This window comes from Haliotis rufescens, unplaced genomic scaffold (genome assembly GCF_023055435.1).
Source record: "Haliotis rufescens isolate VD_foot unplaced genomic scaffold, xgHalRufe1.0.p SCAF_2, whole genome shotgun sequence".
Lineage (NCBI taxonomy): Eukaryota > Metazoa > Mollusca > Gastropoda > Lepetellida > Haliotidae > Haliotis > Haliotis rufescens.
Genome location: NW_025963890.1, coordinates 10,293,147 through 10,315,780, shown reverse-complemented (window position 1 = coordinate 10,315,780; position 22,634 = coordinate 10,293,147). Strand labels below are relative to the sequence as shown.

Below are 22,634 nucleotides of genomic sequence, written 5' to 3'. Positions count from 1 at the left end.
CGGGTCTTCGGCATGATGAGCGAACGCTTTAACTACTAGGCTACCCGACCTCCCGTCTAGTTGAGGATTTACTTTGGAGCATATAATATACATACATGTACAGACTGCATGGGCGTACACAGCCACTTTGACAATAAGTAACGACAAAACAGGAGTAGGACAAATTCAATGGAGACTCCCTAGTAGACATTTGGCAGTAGACTAACCCTTAGTCTATATAATATTTTAGGATTTTGATGGAAACAACTCTATTTAAATTGAAAAAGGGCCACAGTGAGAGACACAGATGGGCTAAGCCGTTGCCTGGAATTGCGTCCCGTATCCTTACCAGGATATGCTGATTGTTTGGACCGAATCCAGGATCCTTGTTGATTACCATCTTTAGTACTTCTGCACCATACCCGAGTTCACGATTCACCAAAGAGCTTAATTCACTCCTCCTCTAGGTCTTGTTGCTTCCCTCTTCACAATTACACTTGCTTATTTCATAGTGTGTACATACATGGTACTATCATAGATAGGTAATATTCCATACATCTTAGAATCTTACATGGAGGCAGATATCCTTTGCACAATGTCTACATACAAGTGAGTATAGTTTTACATCGCTTTTAGAAATACTCCAGCAATATCAGGGCGGGGGACACCAGAAATGGGCTTCACGCACTACCCATCTGGGGAATGAAACACGGGTCTTCGAGACGAACGCTATGCCACAACCACTACATACGAGTAATATGACTGTAACTTTGCTGAAATTTGCTGATAAAATTTATTATATCATAAATAGATTCGGAAAATTTATGGACGGGGCGTCCAAATTCTGCATCTGTATCTACGTGGCATCATTGCAGCAACAGAAGCTGCTATTGCTAAAGGCGGGGGACTGATGCTACAACCTTTCAGCTTGATGGGTATGGTAATATGCACCAGAAACAAGTAAGAACATGTACATATAAGTGAGTGAGTGAGTGAGGGAGCGAGCGAGCGAGCATGGTTTTACGCTGCTTTTAGCAATATTCCAGCAATATCACGGCGGTGGACACCAGAAATGGACTTCACACATTGTTCCCATGTCGGGAATCGAACCGGGTCTTTCGGCGTGACAAGCGAATGCTTTAAGCACTAGGCTACCCGACCGCCCTCATGTACATATGAGCGGTCAAATGATTACAGTATGCATTTTAAACAATACTAATTTTAATTGTTTGATTGGCATTACATAGAAGTTGGCGGACGACAAACTAAACAATTCATGGATAACAACTTCTTTAATACTGTAAAGGCGATGTTTCGGTATAGAACCTTATACCATTGTCAAGCAAGACTGAATGAGGAACATTGTACAGAATCTGTAAGAAGGTGGAGGATTAACAGTATTCCTAGCTATTTTCTCAGGTCACCAGAGAACACAGGTCGTATAAGGTGCAGCAATTCTTTGTGTTGCGACTGTTAGCCACTGCCAGAGCCTGTTGATCATTTGTTTAAGTCCACACACCCCATGATCATGATCCTAGGCTTGTCAGCACCATACTACATACTCGAATGGATTTTGGCAAGCCAAGGGACGCAACTCTGCACAGAGAACTGCGGCAGTGCAAATACAACTGGACCACTCTTGCCCACAAAACTTGCATTCCATGTACACAATTCTGCATATATAACACAACACGTGCTGAGATAGGATATCCTGTTTATTGTGGGAAAATCTCCACACATCCATTCCTGTACTAACAGGACACATACACCGTTCACTGGGTCGGACACCTGTCATATTTCACATGTCACATTTCGGGTCCTTTCGTCCACCTGGATAAACCGGACATGTGGACAGGTAGTTTTATACTTACAATTATGGCCACAAACATAAAGGTAAGACTGAAATCATGAACGAGAGTTTCAAAACCTGTAAATGACTTTCTCGAACGATACATCCAAAAATAAATTAGAAATGTGCCCTACCAATCAGATATATTTTGAATGAAATGAAAATTGAATAATAATTTCATTGTGGGCCAAATAGTGGACACCCTCAGGTATGTGGTGACTGGAGAGCAAGACAGTTGGCCCTTGAGATACAAGCATTTAAATACTATAAACAGGATGTCACATGTTATCATACAAGTCATGAAGGTTATCATACACCTCAAAACAAAGGACAAACAGGTAACATAAACATGATAAATGCAGCCCTAGACTGAGCTAGCTGTCGAGTTATTTCCTTTCAATGCGTTCCACTTGCAACACAGATCAGATAGCTCCAGCACTTTATAGGCAAAAGATCCACAAATCCAACATTCAACATACTGTAGAAATTCAGTACTGAAAAGACCCTTCTCATTTGAATAGTGCATAATCTAACGTTCATTCTGATCATCAGTCTTGGAGTCATGCTTAGAAATTACAGAAAATGACAGCATTAAGTTTTAAGTAAAATTGAGGAAAGATACAACAAATGGTCAACAAACATACAGAGTATTTCATCATTAAGTTACCAAACACTTCAAATATTAATGAAATTCATATGAAAGCTAAAAAAAACAATACTAATGAATTCAAACAAGATCTGATATGTTGACATGGGTAAAACATATTTTCAGAACAGTGAAACTTCATTAATCAAGACAGGATGGTCTAATCACAAAGTATGTTGCAGTACAGAACGAACATTCAGCTTCTAGCAGCGGAAACAGTAGGCAGTCCCAAGATGAAGACAAATATTTCTCTTTCTTTCAAGGTTTGCTGTGGATGGTGGGTTCAATCTAAGGTTCATCACCTTCAGCAATATCCTCTTAACCTGCTATTCATAACAAAGGGAGAAATGTATTCCAGATCAATATTTGACACGAAATGTAGGGAATTCATAAATTAACAGTACCAAACCCTCACCACTAAAATAATGAGAGAGCGAATATGGTGAGAAATGGGCAAATCGTAGCCATGTAGGGAACTGAACCCAGTCGTGAGCCAACAATTCAACCACTTGGCTACCTTCAACACCTTCCACCAATAAGATTCAAAAGAGATACCAGAATGAGTAGGTTGATTGCAATGGTTAAATCTAGACAACTACAGCTCATGTCTGTCTGCTACAGCTGCTGATTTTCCTTCAGCCAATGACAGCTGGCTGTACATGGAGTGCTTCCTCAACAATGACTTGAAGAACAAGTGAGAAAATATTTAACATGACATTTGCAATATTTCGGGCATATAGTCAGTCGCCTGCATGAAAATAGTAGCGCTGTTTAAAATGTTAGGCGATTAATCTGTTCATTTCAGCATTGTAGTCAATAATTTGAGGAAGTGGCAAGAATATCTTTGTTGCATGAAACAGTTGGGAATATCAATAAATATATGCCGCTTTATTGTCATCACCAAATATAAAAATAATGAGGTATATATGTTTTTCTACAAGTTTAATCTTTTGAGTCATTTGTCGCAAATAGCTAGAAATATTTCTGGCAAGGATCGTAATTGTTTTGGGGTGATATCTATTACCATGGTTTCAGAGCATTTATTTAAGACCATTTACATGTATACGCAACTGTTACTGCTTTCAAAACACTCTGCCAGTAGTAATAGTATGAGATGTAAAAGAATGCTAAATCCATGCACTACCACAAATTTCATGTTCTTTTGACCCGAAACTGGACATATCACTATCCCACACTGTACCTCTACCCCGTTAGCTGTACCACATACTCAGTAATTCTTTCTTGCCAGGTGCAATACCAATCAAAATACTATTCCAGACAAACCAACACATAACATACACATTTCAACAACAGGAATGACTATTTCTAGAAAGTAAAATGTGATTAGAATCCCCTCCTCAAAGACATGAACCATGACATGTACAAGGCTACCTCAGGTATCCCAGGTAACATGTAGTATGATAACACATCCTTAGAAATGGTACAAGAAAAGAACCACAAGGGCATCTTTAGATTAAACCATTTTTGCTTACAGTCAACTTGGATATATCATTGTCAGTATTAAGGAACAGTTCTCAGTATTAAATAATACCAACTATAGGTATCCTACACAAAAGAAGTTAAAAAGAAAGAACACCAATTCTTTCATATGACTATAGTTAATGTATCATGCCATGAGAGATTAACTGTAGTAATATGAAAGAATCAGGTGTTCTTTAACTTCTTTTGATTAGTATCTCGGAAGAGAGATAATGTCAACAGAACACCAAGGTCAGATTTTTTCCTGGGAGCCATTTGACTCCTGGCAATATATTTCTATGTGCCATTTCAAACTTAAAGGAGCCACATTAAAATATAAGGAGCCACATTGATTACGGCTCATAAAGAATTTATTATTTAAGAAATTAATTAATAAGATAAGAAAACATTCCAATTGTTCCAATGTGTCTGAAAAAAACTTGCTGCAATAAAGATAAGTTATTGAACAATTACCCTTGTTGAAAGACCATCACTGGAATTCACTTAGCCAGTTACCTGAAACAACAGTGCTGCTGCGTTTTTGCTTTATTCCAATATTTGTTTGATGCAATCACTGGGATTTCTGATTCAGTTATTACTATCAGACACATTCATAGCAGATGAAGTAATCTCAGTCGTCTCCATCCCAATGCCCACCAACATCTGCATCTAATAAACATCTTTTAGGACTGCTGGCAATAAAAGCCATAGTTATGCTATTCATGTCATCATTCTGTGATGGACAGTTCGGCTTAGAGATAGCTCTTAAAAACAAGTTGAAATATTCTTCTATGATTTGAACATCCCACCATTGTTAAAGTAAACAGAAATGTGCACATGACCAGAAATAACTAAACTTGTAGCATTATAGACGATAACACCACAAAACTTCAGTATCGCTGTAAGGTGTTACACAACACCCTTAACAGGGAAGTCATGATGTTCATACAGACAAGTGATGTTCTACTCCAGTTTCTTTCAATATGGGAAATATTTTAGTCCCAAAAACGTTTATTAATGGGAGTCAACTGGCAACCAGGCAATTAACACGGGTTCCAAAATGTAATTAAGGTTGCAAATGCAACCAAATTGGTCGCTACGTGGAGGGCTGGTCAACATCAACTATGGATATATAAATTGATTTTTAGGCCGATGACTATCCGAAATATCTCAAGTTGACTGTAATCAAAAGTTTGTCTCTAAGTCAGTGTTCCTGTACATCATGTCATAGAGGAGGACTATTTTTGTGTTTAATTCCTGAAATGCTCCCATGAAATGATGAACTTAATTCATTTGTAAGGCAAATTAATAAATATCAACACAGACTGGAACTGCTGGGATAACAATGCAGGCCAATACACTACATGACAAATAGACTTCCATGACACAGACCTCAAACATCAACCAGGACAAGACTGAACTGATTGAGAATCCGTTTCAATTGTGCTTCTACTTATAGTAGTGGAAGCCCATTAACCTTTGTTGATAAAAATCACTGGGTGTAAAGATATTCATTGTGGACTTCTCAATCTCTGCATCCATGCAGCCAAACCTCTCACACAGTCTTTGTAGGGAATGTCCAAAGGTCATGTCTATCAAGGGCAGATAACTCTAGTATCACGCTGATGCTGTAAGGAGCTTCTTTAAATCAGCAGCTTTTTCTCGCAGTTCATAAACTCCATCCTCGCACATGGGAGATAACTCCTCTACGAGTTTGTTGCCGACACTGGTGCGAGACAGCAGAGGTAACTGTCCGGCATCTAGGCAAGAAGAAGCAGACATATTATATCCCAATTTCAAATCATACTTAACACATTAATTATAGTATTATGACAGAGTGAGTGAGTATGGTTTTTACGCCACTTTAAGCAATATTCTAGCAATATCACGATGGGGGACACCAGAAATGGGCTTGACACATTATACCCATGTCGGGATTTGAACCCGGGTCTTCAGCGTGACGAGCAAACGCTTTAACCACTAGGCTATCAGACTGCCCTGAATATGAAAGAATCAATAGGTCCTTAACTTCTTTTGAGCAGTATATTAAGTAATCTCGCCATCATTTTTCACACCTTGCGAAATAATCTGTGATCAAATTTAAATTGTGTTGTATTTGCAAGGTAAGTCCACCAGAAACTTTATGTAAGTACATACAAAGCATGCTGAGCAACCATCCTCTATATCTCCAAGGCTATCATTTCGGTAAACCTACATTCACCCCTGGATCCATTCACATGGTTCTCGCAATCTCAAATTACCTGCCCTTGATTTCCATTTGCCAATTTGATTGGCTACACTACTAAGTCTAATGTTACGAACCAGCCTTAATGTTGGGTTGGCCAGTCCCATTGATTATGATTGTGTTTGTGAGAAATTCAACAAATAAAACCTAACTGACATGCAAAAGAAAGCCCTGAAAAATCTTTTTGACTGAAAAGATGTCTTCATGTCCATGACAACTTGCGGTGGCTTTGGTTTCTGCGCAAAAAGAGTTACCTCCCTTACCCTTTCGTTGACATTTGGACGATAAAATGTTAATGAAAATTGAGAGCAGGTAATTTGCAATCGCAAGAACAAAGTAAATGGATCCAGGGGTTAATGTAGGTTTACCAAAATGCTAGCCCTGGAGAGGGTGGTTAAGAAACTGGCACTAGTTCAACTAGCTCAACTAAAATGTTCAATAACTAAAATATCTAAGGGACAAGGAGAAATATTTTAAGGTCCCTGTTTATTCTTCAACAAGAGTAGTGACTTAAAGATTCTTCAACTCCCAAGAAAGAATGCTAACTGTAAATAATCATCAAACATGCTTACCATGCAGCTTTGACACAATACTTTCTATCACAGCAAGAGATTCAGTTCGGATCACAGCATACTTCATGTTACCTGCAAATACACAACCAACACTGAATTCTTCTACCAATATTCATCCACACATTCCCAGTTAAATCAGCTGATTTCAGTAATTTCTGGGTTAATGAATTTATTTCAGTACCATTGTAATTTAGTATTGTCCTTTGCATATATAAGTGATATATAGAATTCCATCCTAACCAAAATAAAATATGTGTACAATTCTTGTTGGAATTAGACTACTCCCAAAAGGGTGTGCTTTGGGAATAGTTGTGTTTTCCTTTGTAAAGATAAAAAATTTCCAAATCAAGGTGGTTGAGAAATCAAATGTTTGGGAGTTCTAAGTTCACTCAGGGTTAGCCTGACGAGATTTCTTTGGCAAGTTCATTAGATCTTCACACTGAGAAGTATCATATGGGTGATTGAGTGAGTTTGATTTTATGCCGCTTTTAGCATATTCCAGCACTATCACGGTGGAGGACACCAGAAATGGGCTTCACACATTGTACCCATGTCGGGAAGCGAACCCGGGTCTTCGGCGTGACGAACAAAGGTTTTAACCACTAGGCTACCCGACCGCCCCCTATCAGATGGGAGCAGAATATTATATTAATATGCTATGAATCTGTGGAGGATGGAGAAGCACTGCATGTGTTACAGGATGATGTGCAGTACCTAGGAGGGGTATCACAGTGGCCAGCAGCTTGTCTATGATGGGGATCATCTGACTGGACTCCTTGGCTACATTCTCCTTCTTCAGACACGATAACCTGCAAGTACACACCAGCTCCGGCTTGTAATCTGATGTAGCCATATTACCGCACACACTGAGCTTAATGGCTTTTAGACATGTGTTCATTACATACATATATTAGGTGTATCACAACATACTATATATCTTTTTATATACAACATATAATATATGACAGGAGCCCTGTACTGAGCTCACTCATTGCTGAAGTGATCCATCGTAGCAGGAAATGGAACTGCGACACACTTTTGTGTCAAGAATAGTCTAGATTAGACTGTTGTAGTGGTACATGTAAGTTGTATGGGATGTCAGGCATCAGTGTCGTCATTGAAACCAGGAAGTGAGTGAGTGAGTGAGTGAGTGAGTGAGTGAGTGAGTGAGTGAGTGAGTATGGTTTTTACATCGCTTTTAGCAATATTCCAGCAATATCACAGCAGGGGACACCAGAAATGGGCTTCACACATTGTGCTATGTCTGGAATCAAACCCAGCTCTACTGCGTGATGAGCAAACACTCTAACCAGTAGGCTACCCCACCACCCCAAAACCAGTGACCCCATATCAAACTGGCATTAAAATCCTTGCATTGGCTGTCTATACAAGTAAGAATTCTTTGAACCACTTTGCTAAAGTATTGCTATCTATACCTAGTAATGAAGGCCTTCATGAAGACCCTGCCTTATGATGGTACATATTCACATCATGCTTTGAGCATACACAAGTGTCAGGAGCTATGAGCAATATCCATACACTTACTATCATTATTATTAGTTTGGAGGACCATACATCTCTCAACTGAAGGTTTATCACTCACCTGTCAACAAACTTGTGCATTGTCTTCAGTATGGTGACCTGGCCCTTCCATGCATTGACTGGCACCCCCTCACACAGTGACTCGCACACACGGCCCTGAAACTCACCTGCAAGGGACACAACACTCATATAAACATCCATTTGTCAAATGCAGATTCCTGTCACATATAGAAAAACTTGGGAACTGGAGTGGATACATTAATATGACAAATCCATTCATCTACCATTGATATCTATAATATTTTGGCATTAAAAATGTAAAAGCTTGTCCTTTGACGAATACAAAATTACAAAGTAAAGAGACACCCTCCATAAGTATTCAAACAGTACCTGAGTACAATATGTCCCTGAGTGAGTGAGGGAGAGAGGGAGGGAGCAAGTGGTTTAACACCGAATCAGAAATTTTACAGCTATTTCCAGCAAGAGATATTTTGGACTATGAGTGAGTGAGTATGGTTTTACGCTGTTTTTAGCAATATTCCAGCAATATCACGGCGATGGACACCAGAAATGGACTTCACACAATGTACCCATGTCGGGAATCGAACCCGGGTCTTCGGCGTGACAAGCGAATGCTTTAACCACTAGGCTACCCGACCGCCCCTTTTGGACTATGACCATAAAGTAGTATGATGTATATGATATTGAAAAGACCTTTGTTTTATTATGTGGTTTACAGATTATTTTGATTTAATTTTAAAAATATGATTTTGTAAATGTCTCCTTATACAGTTACTGCCATTAAAAGAATTTTGTTACAGAAATTTGTTCACAGAATCACAGAGAAAATTAAATAATTATTCCACAATTGCGAAATTACATAAATCAGAAAAGGAAAGTATACAAAAATCAATTAATATAAGTAAAACATGCATAATGTTCTATTTATGTCAAGACAGCCCACCATGTGTGCTGGGTGTGGTGGGCCATGTCTCCCCCAGGGCAGTGTAGGCACACTCCTTCAAGTTGTGCTTCACAGCAGATGGTACATCATCCTTGTCCTCATCCTTGTCCGCGGAGTCCTTCTCCTGCAACATTCATACTAACATTGCAATATTGGAATGAATGCCATTGGATATATTTTGATATTCAATGCTTTCTACATCATATTGATAAGGACCAGAATGATAATCAGTGTTTTGTTTATTTTCCTTATACCAGTAAACATACAACACTTCTTGTTACAGATACTTATTCATTTGAGAGTGTTTCATCCTAAACAGTGTAATATGGCTGAATCAATTGTTTATACCGGTAACCTATTATCACCAGTGGGGCAGGATAAGCTCCCTTTTCCTCAAATACCTAAAAAACACAAGCTTATGATACAGTTTTAATCATACAATGGACTCTGCTTTTAGCAGAGATTTCTTATGATTATGGAAAAAGTTTTGTCCCTTTTATATATATGAGCCCTGATCTCTGTCATCAGGCCAAAGACAGCAGCTGGTGTTCCTGGGTAGCCACCCGCATAAGGACATCCACTCCACACTCTGTAGCCATGTTGGTCATCACATCACTAGTAGTTCTTTCGAATGAAAAGCCTGGACATTTGGGTACTTGAAGCTCATTTTGTCCTCAAATTCTCACTAATGATAGGTAATAAAGTTCTGGAGGCATTTCTAAATACATGGTTAGGAATTAAGTTATATTTTCACTTGTCTGTAAAATTGATCTGCTGAAGAGTTGACATTTACATAATTGCAAAAGTGACAAGTCCTTTTTCACTAGTATTGGCGGAAACAAGGATGCATTTCCGACCTTGATCATTGGTAGCAGTATATCCCACACGTCACGGAACAGGTCCAAATCATATGCCTCGATGATGGCACCGAGACACTTCAACGCTTCAATCTTGTAGGCTGGTCTCTCCTTCCGGGACTCACGTAGAACTGCCTCAACAATCTAACAACATACAAAGGTAGTTGGCAATAGCTTCTTCAGCAAACCATGTCAGAATGTTTTAGATATTGCTGTGTTTATCATAAAGAGTAAGTGAGCAAGAAAATGTTTTAATAAACAGTATTACAATTACATCATGGAAACCTGCAAAGACCAGCAACAAATAACTAATGGTTCATAGCTTGAGGAACTATTCAGCCACATACCGTAACCACCGAACATTCACGTTATTTGGGTCTTACGACAAACATGGTGCTGGACACATACTCCACCTCACAATACCTTTGATAGATTTCAGCTTGCCATACAATACCACTTACTTCTTTAACCTTGGGTTGTCCTCCTATATCCTTTTCTTTGATAGTGTCCCTGAACCAAGAAGAGTCATAGTGAGTGAATACGTGAGTTGGGTTCTACGCCGCTTTTAGCAATATTCCAGCAATATAATGGTGGGGGGCATCCAAAATGGGTTTCACTCATTGTACCCATGTTGGGAATCGAACCCGGGTCTTCGGCGTGACGAGTGAACGCTTTAACCATTAGGCTACCCCACCGCCCAGAAGAGTTATAGCAAACAGTGAGTGAGTGTGGTTTGTTTGCAAAACAATGCACTCAGCAATATTCCAGCGATATGATGGCAGCCTGCAATTAATCAAGTTTGGATCAGAGATTCCAGTGATCAATATTGTGAGCAACGATTCACACAACTGGGGTATGAGGACACTCTTACGGAGCCTGACCACCGAATCCATTTGGTCGCCTCTTACCATCGTAGATGGGGACCTATGCTAACCTGGAATCAGCAAGGAGGTAATGAGTGTCTAGCATTTTAGAGATGTCTCAGCAATATGACAGCAGGGGGACACCAGAAATGGGCTCAATGCACCCATGCTGGAAAACAGCTACCTCACTGCCCCTCAAATAATGCAGGGTAAAACGCCATACAGATCCTGCAGTGAGTGTATTGAGCAGTAGTTCAGTTATATCCTCACATATCAGTATAACATAGGACGACATCCCAAAGTGCCACAGCTCATAGACAACTCTCATCTAGTGAAATCGATATGGATGACATAGTGCTGACAGGCCAAGTTCATAATCGGATGTTTGACCACAGTGATCTTGACTGACTATCCGTACTGATCTCAGAACATTCTCATATACTATATACATGTAGGTACTGCTAAGTCTTGTTCCTGTAGAGAAGAAGACTGTCATACTTACTTGCAAGACGTGCACACTGTGGACAAAGCTTGGAGCAGGGCCTCCTGGAGAAACAATAGACTGATACAGTGAGGATACTGTTATATAAGCAATTCTGCAGGGAGACGCCAAGAATGGGCTCCACACAACCTGGGTCTTCCAAATATAACAAGCAAACCATTCATTCACAAAACAACTAGCCAGACACATTAAGAGAACTGACAGGCAGTTGTTTTATTGATTCCTAATAGAAATATGAAACTGAAATATCCAAGGCTAAAAAAAATAATAGTCTTGGTTCTCAGGCAGTGCCCGCATCATCATAAAGTCCACCGCAAGTTTCATTTTTATTTCCATTTTCAATTATTTTTTTTTAAATCTTTCAATATTCTGCCTCTCGAACACACGACCCCAGCAGTGAGATGCTATAATACTTAAGAACAACATCATTTTGACGAAATTATTGTAAACAAAATATGTTTACATACTAGCTTGATCAACTTCCCCCTCCCCCCGCAAAAAAACCAAAACACACCGCCCGCCCACACTACATTTTCAAAAGACATTGCATGAGAACCAATTCTTTTATTGTTTTCATTATGACATTATCTTACATTCTCCCATATCCAGCCACCACATACTCTTCTAATTAACTTTTATTCATTGATGAAAGTTACAAAGTGTGTTGTCTGATGACCCCACCTTGCCATCCCATGTCCTGCCCTGGAGACCGTTAAGCAGCGCTGTGAGAAGGTTGCCGAGATGTGGAGGTCCCAGCGACGACCCTAGTTTGGTTGCCACGGTGCTCATGGCAGCTGCTGCCTGGGCCTTGGTGCTCCACAGCTGGGATTCCAGGGACATCTGCAGGAGTTCCACCACTTCGGAGATGTATAGTCGCAGGCCTCCCTCCGTTCCTGACATACAAGCACTGGACTGATGAAGGTTTACAGAAATGTCTTCGGAACAAGAAGCTGAGTAGGAGGCCATGTTTGTCTTATCATAAACTGTTACTGGACATCTTTTGTGTTGAGGATAGACAATGGCCAAGATAAATTAGCACCATTACGTCATAATCTAAGGTGGTAACTCTCCACTGTTTAGTTAGGAAGGACACAATGGCATAATATTATCATACATATTTAGAGCTTCCTACTTGTGATGTGACAAAAGTGATTGACTGTTTCAAAAAGTTTTATAAGAGCTTGAATAAGTAGCATCAGGACTTGCAACATATTAGCTAACACCACAATTTTATTTTGTTTTATATTTGATGGAATATGTTTTTTGTCTGTACACTTCCCCTTTAAGCATATATGTATCTCACACATGCCCACTGCAGGAAGTGATCATTTTGCTTTCAAGATTACTAGAACTACTATATGAATAAGTCCATCAATCTTATGGTCCAAGGATATTAAACTGCTTGCTCGAATCTAGGCAACAGTGCATTTAGAGAATGGTTTTGCTTACTGACCTGGTGTTATCTCCTGCCACACCTCCTCCCACACTGATTGGGAGCTGCTGGCTGCCGTGCCACCTTCGTCTGAAACAGTGAGTGATTCTCTTTATGACTTACATTACAGAGTGAGAAGAGAGGAATGCATGGGGATGTTAAACATATGACAAGTAACAATCACTGGTTTAGAGGACAATGAATAGACCCTTAAAAATTCAGTACCACAATTTTCCAGGAAACCGGCAATCTCAGAAACAACTCAGCTGTACACCAAGGACCAGTTTCTCTCACAGTCCATTGGGTCTTGAACCCATGAACTTAACACCCATATCATACCGACTGAGCTACATATCCAGAGTGTATTTTCCTCATTTCAAACCAAAGACCTTATGGAAATTCATGAAAGAGATAAGAGTTAGAGTAAATATTTTGCATGCTAATACGGTGTCATGCACAGACCTAACATTTCATTGGATCTCATAAGGCACCTCTTGCCCTTTTCCATAACCCAAAAGAAAATCAGCAGTCAGCAGCCATTAGTGGTTAACTTCCTAAGCATGCAACTCACCTGTCTTCACCTTCTCATGCATGGCAAAGAATGCTAGCGGCATTGCTAGAGTGGCATGGCGCTTCAGGGCATCAGAACTGTGCTGACTCATCGCCTGCAGGGTCAAGCCACACGCAAGCCGAAAAGACTCATCTGAAATCAGAAAGTGGAACTTAAGGATGGTGTCACTTTGGACCTATCTGATGCACCTGATACTGTAATTAGTCTACTGATGATACCCATCACCAACGTTTATTCTCCTACCTTCCTTCTCCAGATACCACGACCTGAGTCGGTTGATCAGCTTCTCCACACTACTATCTTTGGCAATCTGAAAAACAACATACATATGGTTACCAAACTTAATAGATTTCAGGACCCATGAAGATCCGGGATAGAACAGGTCCATAGCAACCCACACTTGCTGTAAAAGGCAACAATGCTTGTCGTAAGAGGCGACGTACGAGGTCGGGTGGTCAGGCTCGCTGAATTGGTGGAAGCATGTCATCAAATCAATCGATGCTCATGATGTCAATCACTGGATTGTCTGGTCCAGACTCAATTATTCACAGACCGCTGTCATATAGCTGGAATATTGCTGAGTGCAGCGTTAAACAACAAACAAACAAACAATTCAACTTTATGAATAGGTATAAATTCCTCTAAGAAATTAAAAATAACATCTTTGCTAACTTTGATCATTATCAAAAACAAAAACAAATGACATCTCTTCATTTGAATTGTAACAAAAAAAATTCCAACAGCTGCACATGTTTCAGTGGTATAGAGTTGCTCCAGCCAGCACCAACTTACTTTGACCAGGTATCCTAATGCAGAGGCATAGGACTTCCTCACAGAGGAGTTTCTGTCACTGAGACCATGGAGGAAGGCACTCATCAGCTTGCCTTGAGATACAGAGGGAATTAGAGCAAGGTACTTCTAGAACTAATGACAAGCTTATACAAGACAGTTAATGTGATGAGGAGGAGCTTATGTTTATAAAAGACTGATGACCTAAATGTGGTTCATATAAAAACATAAGGAAGTAAATATCAGACAAAACTTGAGCTATTTTGGGCGACCCATCAAGAGATATGCCTAATAATGTTGACGGAGAAAGTGAACACATTATATTGTACCCCTGAAATGCTATCAATCAAAAGAAGTTCTGAGGAAGTATTTTTTTTTAAAATTTAGATTTCCCTAGCGAATTGATTGCATCAATTATGCCTCAAAAACTTTTGCGAGTATTTCAAGAAAGTATTGTCAAGCATGTAAGAATTACGCATCATGTAAACCCTGGGCTACACAATGAGGCTTACCTGCATGGGGGGTGAGATCCTGGGGACACTGATGGACGAGGGACACCACAAAGCTGGAGCACCCAGCCTGGAACACAACACAATCACTGGGTGACTAGCCTCACCTCTAGAGGGATGACCTCCATACACAAGACTCCAGAATACTGCATGTAACTGAACTAACATAATGTGCTATGCAATAAATCAACATATATAAGCTCACTTCAATGATTGTCTGTCAAATAAGCTAGTTCTAAATAATGAAAAGGTATCCTTAAGGATAGTTGGAGTGAGTGAGTGAGTGAGTATGGTTTTACGCCGCTTTTAGCAATATTCCAGCAACATCACGGTGGGGTACACCAGAAATGGGCTTCACACATTGTACCCATGTGGGATAAGGAACTAGGGTCTTCGGCGTGACGAGCAAATGCTTTAACCACTAGGCTACCCCATTGTAAGGCTTTGTAAATGTATTTTTCTTGTTATAACTATTCAGGCAAAAAAAGGTTCCAGATTAAGTTGCATCCTCCTCTGATCCTACAACTAATAATGTGTTAAAAACTAGTTTCTATCTACACACTGTCACCAACACCTTACCTTTGTTCCGACGCCGATACCACTCTTGATGAGGTCCACTAGACGTGGCACCAGCTCTGGTAATACTGACTCATCCACATACTGCACACACTGGAACATATCAACACTTAGTTATGGATGATCTATGGTGCTCTGAATGGCAACTGTCTACACAAAATGACAACATAGTTTCTCACATACAGGAAGGTTTTTTTTCAGTTTTTGAGCAAATCAGTTTGACTTTAACATTTTGTCAGAGGTCCCCTTCTTACCCTGTTGATTGTTTCCATCATTGGGGACATCTTGGAGGCAGCGATACGGGCACTGTCAAGCTGGAGGCAGAACAATGTATCATCATAGATTGTGACACTATCAGACACACACATGTAGGCATAAGCATGTGTTGCACTAAGAGAAACACACACATGAACTGTATTCAGTAAGACAGGGTAAAATGGTAAACATGGAAACAGTGACTGAAACTAAAAACTATTTGCATAGCAGACGAAGATGATTGGAAAATTGGGAGTAAATGGACCAGCATTCCTTCTTCTCTTTTTTAAGCATGACAAAAGGTTCTAGCCAAAATGTCTGAATTTCACTTTTATTTAAAATTAAACATAAATAAACTGGTGACATGCAGGTGTGTCTTATTGATGTAATTGTTCCCCAGAAATGAATGAGTGAGTGAGTATGGTTTTATGCCGCTTTTAGCAATATTCCAGAAACATCACGGCTTCACACATTGTATCCATGTCAGGAATCGAACCCGGGTCTTCGGCATGGCGAGCGCATGCTTTAACCACTAGGCTACCCCCCCAGAAATGAAAACTATTTTGGTTAAGCTTCAACATGTTTCAAACAGGTCACACGAGTCACATAATATCGCCCCTCGTTCACCATACACCATCAGTGTTCCTGACCTTTTCCTGTGTAGCCTGGGTGCTGACGTGGAAGCTGAGGTAGTTCATGACCTGTGGCTCCAGCCCACTGACTGCCTCCAGGAGAGCAGCCACCAGGACAGGGATGTGAGGCTTCATCAAGGCACCAGCGTTCTTACTGATCTGCAGCAGGGTGGACAGTCTACAATGAAACAACACAGAATTTAAGTCATTATGAGTGAGTGAGTTTGGTTTAACACCGCTTTGAACAGTTTTCCAGACAGTGTGTCAGCTTAATGTGGGAGGAAACCCTGACGTGATGCTGGTCTCAGACATTTACCACTTTGGTGAAACCCACAAGCACATGTATCTGGCATTCCCAAGGGAAGCAACTCTGCACAGCAACTTGTGTCACTTGGGCCCTGAGTGTGGATAAACATGGCACTGATGAATCTATACTCATACCCAGTAATTGACTCACTCGATGGCTTACACTATTACAACAATATATCTGTCCTTCAACAGGAGCAATTCTAAAACATAAGACTCCTAAATAATAGGAATTATGTCACTAGAAAGTCATAAATCACAGAAGAAATGAGAGATTCACCAATAGTTTACAAAAACTATACCAAAACGGTACATTAATGCGCTACCTCGTAAACACGAGACGCAGGAAATTAAAATGGCGACCAAGGTGCTAAACAGGCAGAGTTACGCAGTCGAGAGAAAAATTCAAATTACAAGCTGTAAACCGCAAACGAGCGGATATTATCCAGCCGGAAAGGATATATAGGTGTAACACCACCTGAAACCAGTGTTGACGACAATATCACAAGGTATGTAGAACTCTTGATCCGTACACGTCTGTCCATCGGACAGAGAAGAATATGAAGAGTAGGGGCCAAGGGGGATAACTCGTGGATGCCGAGGCACGGACTGTCTGTTTAAACTGTCTCTTCGTTCCAGTACTGTCTGTTTGTATAAGGTAGGGAAGCTAAAGCACTGTGTAGCGTCAGGTAAGGTAAAACATATCTGTTCTTCAACAGATGTTTAGTTCAAACAATTTTCTCATTATTGCAAATTGCACTCGTATTGTTGATACAATGTTAAATGAGAACTCACCCTATAGCTCTGACCTCGGGGACTGTGCTCTGAAGGCTGCAGTTGAGAATACAAGGCAGCATGAGAGTTGTGGCTCTCTCCCCCACCTTGCCCTGGCTCGGGTCACATGTCTTCACACACACCTGCAAAACACGTCATATACTGCCGAACTAAAGACCTTCGCTCACATCACAAAAATAACCAAATATGTGACATACACTATGTGAACTCATGTTGCCTGAACCTGAGACCTTCACTCACATCAAGAAAGAACAATATATACTCACTAAAAGCTTTATACAACTTTTAACAATGATCCAGCAATATTACAGAGTATGTGAGGGTGACAGAAAGAGCCTTCACACATTGTATCCCTGTGAGGAATCGAACCTAGGGTTTCAGCATGGCTACCCCACCACTACAACTATAATGAAAGATACATCAGGATGCAAATGACTTCATTAATTTCAAGAATCTTCCACTTACCCGACTAAGTGCTTTACAGGCCATATCAGCAGCATTTCTCACTGACTCCTACAACACATCATGGGATCCTCTCAAACTCGGGATATAACATAGCAGGATATAGCAAATGTTGTACATGCAACTGCAACAAATGCAACAAACTGAATTATAAAGGTTCCTTGGAGTTAGTTATTCCAAACTGCTCTGAGAGTTCCTGGTAAGCAAGACGGATTCATATAATATATTTAAAACATAAACAGAGATTATTTTTTTTCCCCAGGGTTGACATACTTGGCATTTTTCTTATCACTTATCACATATTTGCAAACAGCAAATTTCTAACATTTGTTTTCCTCTCATTGACAACTATAAAGAGATTTCTTAAAAAAAATAATTTGATTTTGCAATTTATATTTTACCACCAACCAATGGTTTTGAAGAAAGATGTGCTAAGCAAGCAATTTACAAAAAAGGCCTTACCTTAATGTCATCCCTGACTCGTAGACAGTCTTCCCACAGAGGTGGCAGCTGCTCAATGATGTCATCTACTGGTCGACCTCGCAGCAAGTCGGTCACAGCCAGGCAGCTGAATACAACACAAGCAACTACATCACTAAACACTATGTGTGATTACTTCAGTCACAAGTCTGCAACTAGGCCACTAGTCTAAAGCCTGAGTCTAGTAAATTTAGTAAGCTCAGCTTATGATAACATATGATAACACTGAAATGTACTTAAAATGACGCTAAGAGACAAGTTTGAGCTCGTACAATCAAAAGATTTTGGCACAGTTTGTAATGTCATAGAGAGTTGAAATATCATTACAAACTATATGGCCTACACTTGTTCAATGATCAAAGCCAAAGAGTTGATTTGGGGAGAGAACAAAACATTATAAATGCTTTGAGAATAAAAGTATTTATGAATTAAACAGAACATGCAGCTTGGCCCTTCAAATGTTAAATATGGCAGTGTCTTAAGTCGCCTAAAAACTGTACGATCTTCTCAACACGAAAGTAAGCTTAACAGTGCACAATTAATTGGGTCATTGAGGTCTTATAAGGAGCTTGAATCTAGGGACCCCTAAATCTTTAATTCTTAACATAAGAATTATGACGTGGACCCCATTACTTTCATGCTTAATTTCGGACAGGCATAATATTTGAGCATGACCCAGATGAAACATGAGATGCACGTCTGCTGACCTGGACTCTCTGATCCTCCACTGGTTGCTGGTCAGGTTCTTCAACAGATCTCGCAAGATTTCCTGGAGGTACGTGTCCACCTGAGGACAGACAAACATGGCACACCCTGTCAGGAGCTTTTACAGCACATCAACAAACAGAGAGGGTTCACACAAACATGGCACACCCTGTCAGGAGCTTTTACAGCACATCAACAAACAGAGAAGGTTCACACAAACATGGCACACACGCATTTTTTATTGTCACTCACTTTCTTAATGGTTTGGTACATCCTAGCAAACTATTTTATCACACACCCGACACCATGAGACTTACAGTTTTCTTGTTGTCCTGTATCAGGGCATTCCAGATGCTGGTCATGGCTTGCTGTATTTTGGGATTAGGGTCGAACTGGTATCGGTAGAGACGGGGCACAATCTGGGACAAGTACGGAGCCAGCTGCTCCCCAGCCTGAGCTGCGATAGTGGTGAAGCCAAATGCTGCTCCCTGGTAGTGATATAAGGGATGCCGTTAGTTTCTCATACTTTCATTCAAACAGAAACATATTTTGTATTATTGCATTAAAAGAAGGGTAAAAGAGCATATATTTCATGAAGTTTTGAAGCTACAGTAACAGAAGGGCACGTCTGATCCATGGCAAATATTATGTGAAGAAAATGTCACTTCAATGTTTCGTGTTCACAAAGAAATCAAGACAGTAATGGGGACCGAGGTTTGTAGATGTAAATTCATTTGCTATTGAGCAATGCTGTGACTGTTTAGAAACATCCTACAATCCTACATTTGCAAAACAGTAAGTGAGTTTGGTTTTACGCCGCTTTTAGCAATATTCCAGCAATATCACGGCGGGGGATACCAGAAATGGGCTTCACACATTGTACCCATGTTGAGAATCGAACCCAGGCTTTCGGCATGACGAAACAACATATTAACCACTAGGCTACTCCACTGCCTCGATTTCCAAAACAACCAAAGGAGGCTGCAGTAAATGATCCTGGTCCAACACTGATGCTGTTCAATCGACAACCCTGTGAGAAATAACTGACCTTCCTGGAGTTCCACATGGCATTGTGATTGGCAAGATGCATGAATTTGTAGATGAGGTCAGGCTGGTTGAGATCATTGGCTATTGCACACAGTTCCTTATATGTAGACATGCTTCCCCTGGTTAAAGGAAAGATAGGAGGACTGAATGGTGCTATACATCATAATATACATCAGTTATTGCATATATAATTTGTTCAATTAGAGTGGACAATATGATCAGCTCACCTACATGGTCAATAAGGTGATCTATTTGTAAATATTTTACTTTTGTCCTGAGAAAATAAAACAATGATAGAAAAAACAACATTCCTCACCCCTCAGGAGTTTTGCCGAGACTTCCTTCTTCAAACATTTGTGTTTCTCCACTCACTTCCTGCTTAGGCCTAGGAGAACAAATAGTGATCACTTTAACAATACTTTCATGCCATTTCATGTGATTCAGTGGTACATATATGACATAGTTATTACAATACCAAGACACTGATATTGACATTTATATTGAAATTGTGACAAACAATTTATCAAAACTTTGTCATGTATCCAAGTAGTCAAAACAAGATTGATTTTGTCTATAAATTCATAAATTTGAGGTCTATTGACTAGACATCATTGTTATTGATTAAATACTTCACTACCAGGACACTCAAGTCCTCTATGTAAGCAGTATATGTACCTCTTGCCAGTCATGAGTGTGTTGACCAGCTCAGACACCAACATGTCCTTCTGTTGGGCCGTGCAGTTCTCATACACCACGCCCAGACCCTTGGAGGCGATGTCCTGAGTCATCTCTACAACACAGGCAGTTATTTGAATTGTACATCTTTTAATGATATTCCAGCTATATCATGGCAGAGGACACCAAGAATAGACTTCATGTATCAGTTCGGGGATCAAACCTGGGACTTGAGTGTGATGAGGTAACACTCTAACCCATCAGCTACCTCTCATCACATGCAACTGAGGGTGGACATTCACTGTAGCCTACCATAACTAACTTCATAATATCACAGTATCAGAAGGATTAACAGAAGACTGCAATTGCTCTGACATTAACATATTTCATACCATCATTAAGCACCAGCCGTTTGACCTATTGGTACAGTGCCAGGAAATATATACAAGAGGTGTGTCAAAAGCTGAGGGGTTGGGTGTTGCCACTTGTAGCATTTGTCATATGACAGTATACAAATGATTACTCTTGACGAGGTCAATGTGTGAAAACAAGGAACCAAGGACCCGACCCCTGAAGTGGTCAGGCTACCGAAGAGGTCGGGTCTGAGGGTCTTTGTTTTCGGATATTGACCTTGTCAAAAGTAATCATTCGTCTTGTTATACTGAAACAAACTCACTTTAAAGTTTATGAAGTCTTGAACTGTCCTCTGTTTCATTACAGAATCCTATCTGTCAACCGTGAAACGTTCGTATCAGACACCATCTTGTTTTCTAGCGGACGAGTCAATATTGATCACGTGACAGGTCAATATTGATCATGTGACGAGTCAATAATGGAGGTCAGTGTCAGGCACATGATTTCGGGGTCTACATTGAAATGTATTGTTTCATCACGTGATATGGATTAACCAATGGAATTGCAAGATTCTTAATAGAGGGATAACAATGGGTTAGATTGGCTTCTGACATTGTAAACATGACAGAAATCAATCCAGGGCCTATGCCTTTGCCACTTGGCTACCCCAGCACACCTCCAAGGTTGAGGGAGACTAGTGAAATGCAGGGTTTGACATATAGATATAAAACAGACGGGAATTCTCACAGCCTCTTATTCCTATTTATCATCCAGAACTACTTTCAAACAGGGGATTGTTTGGGTGAAATCAAGCAATATCTCACGGGGGATACTGCTACAATGAATTGCATCACAATGCCTTGCCATTGTGACATCATCGGTAACCATGACGTCACAATCAGAGGACTCACTAATCTTTTTGCCAATGAAGCTGGTTAGCTCTACTTATTATACTCAACATGCTCTAGGCACAGATTGTTTCTGTTTTACAAACTGAAAAAGTTGGATAATAAATAGAATCTCACCCTCAAGTCTTTTGATATCAAACACATCAACACTCATGGATGAAAGATTAAAATATCTCGTCAAGCCTTGGAGTTTTATACTTTTATCAACCTGTGTTGATTTGTTTGGTGTCAAAAGACACTTCTCTATTACAGGGACATTTGCACAGACAGGCAAACTCTGAGAAAATAACAGGAGTGATTTACTGCAGCCTCCTTGAATCACTTCAGAAATCTTTAATTATTATATTGAAACATGGCATTACTCAAAATCAAATGATTTTCCAGCAGGTATATTGTATATCTCACCATCACTCTCTGACAGCAGCTGCATGAAGGCCCTCTGGATGTTCTGGATGTGAGTCTGGATGGAGCTGTGTTTGCCACACTTCTTCAACACTGACAGCAGCCAGATGCAGGAAGCCTGCACACAGCAAACACAGTCTTAATCACATCAACAAAAGACAACAAAAAGTCTCTTGTCCTATTGTCTATGCTTAACATCAATAAATCAAGCCAGAACCAGACCAACCAGTGGTTGATA

General features: G+C 40.1%; 1 protein-coding gene across 2 annotated transcripts in view; it reads right to left on the bottom strand.

The window, feature by feature from the left end:
- Positions 1-1,676: 1,676 nt before the first annotated feature.
- The window catches only part of LOC124136153 (proteasome adapter and scaffold protein ECM29-like), a 62,328-nt gene continuing 41,370 nt past the window's right edge, over positions 1,677-22,634 (bottom strand). For both annotated transcript variants that reach the window (XM_046501972.2, XM_046501973.2), the window contains 26 exons: positions 22,400-22,514; positions 20,733-20,847; positions 20,374-20,442; positions 20,059-20,176; positions 19,328-19,498; positions 19,013-19,092; positions 18,288-18,393; positions 17,829-17,876; positions 17,364-17,485; positions 16,281-16,440; positions 15,630-15,689; positions 15,379-15,468; positions 14,803-14,869; positions 14,294-14,385; positions 13,745-13,811; positions 13,502-13,633; positions 12,952-13,020; positions 12,180-12,391; positions 11,499-11,542; positions 10,595-10,643; positions 10,134-10,277; positions 9,277-9,400; positions 8,374-8,479; positions 7,485-7,579; positions 6,771-6,842; positions 1,677-5,713 (listed from right to left, as the gene is read on the bottom strand). In XM_046501972.2, the coding sequence (XP_046357928.2) occupies positions 5,571-5,713; positions 6,771-6,842; positions 7,485-7,579; positions 8,374-8,479; positions 9,277-9,400; positions 10,134-10,277; positions 10,595-10,643; positions 11,499-11,542; positions 12,180-12,391; positions 12,952-13,020; positions 13,502-13,633; positions 13,745-13,811; positions 14,294-14,385; positions 14,803-14,869; positions 15,379-15,468; positions 15,630-15,689; positions 16,281-16,440; positions 17,364-17,485; positions 17,829-17,876; positions 18,288-18,393; positions 19,013-19,092; positions 19,328-19,498; positions 20,059-20,176; positions 20,374-20,442; positions 20,733-20,847; positions 22,400-22,514 (2,670 nt within the window). In that variant the 3' untranslated portion in view covers positions 1,677-5,570. The remainder of the gene's footprint in view (positions 5,714-6,770; positions 6,843-7,484; positions 7,580-8,373; positions 8,480-9,276; positions 9,401-10,133; positions 10,278-10,594; positions 10,644-11,498; positions 11,543-12,179; positions 12,392-12,951; positions 13,021-13,501; positions 13,634-13,744; positions 13,812-14,293; positions 14,386-14,802; positions 14,870-15,378; positions 15,469-15,629; positions 15,690-16,280; positions 16,441-17,363; positions 17,486-17,828; positions 17,877-18,287; positions 18,394-19,012; positions 19,093-19,327; positions 19,499-20,058; positions 20,177-20,373; positions 20,443-20,732; positions 20,848-22,399; positions 22,515-22,634) is intronic.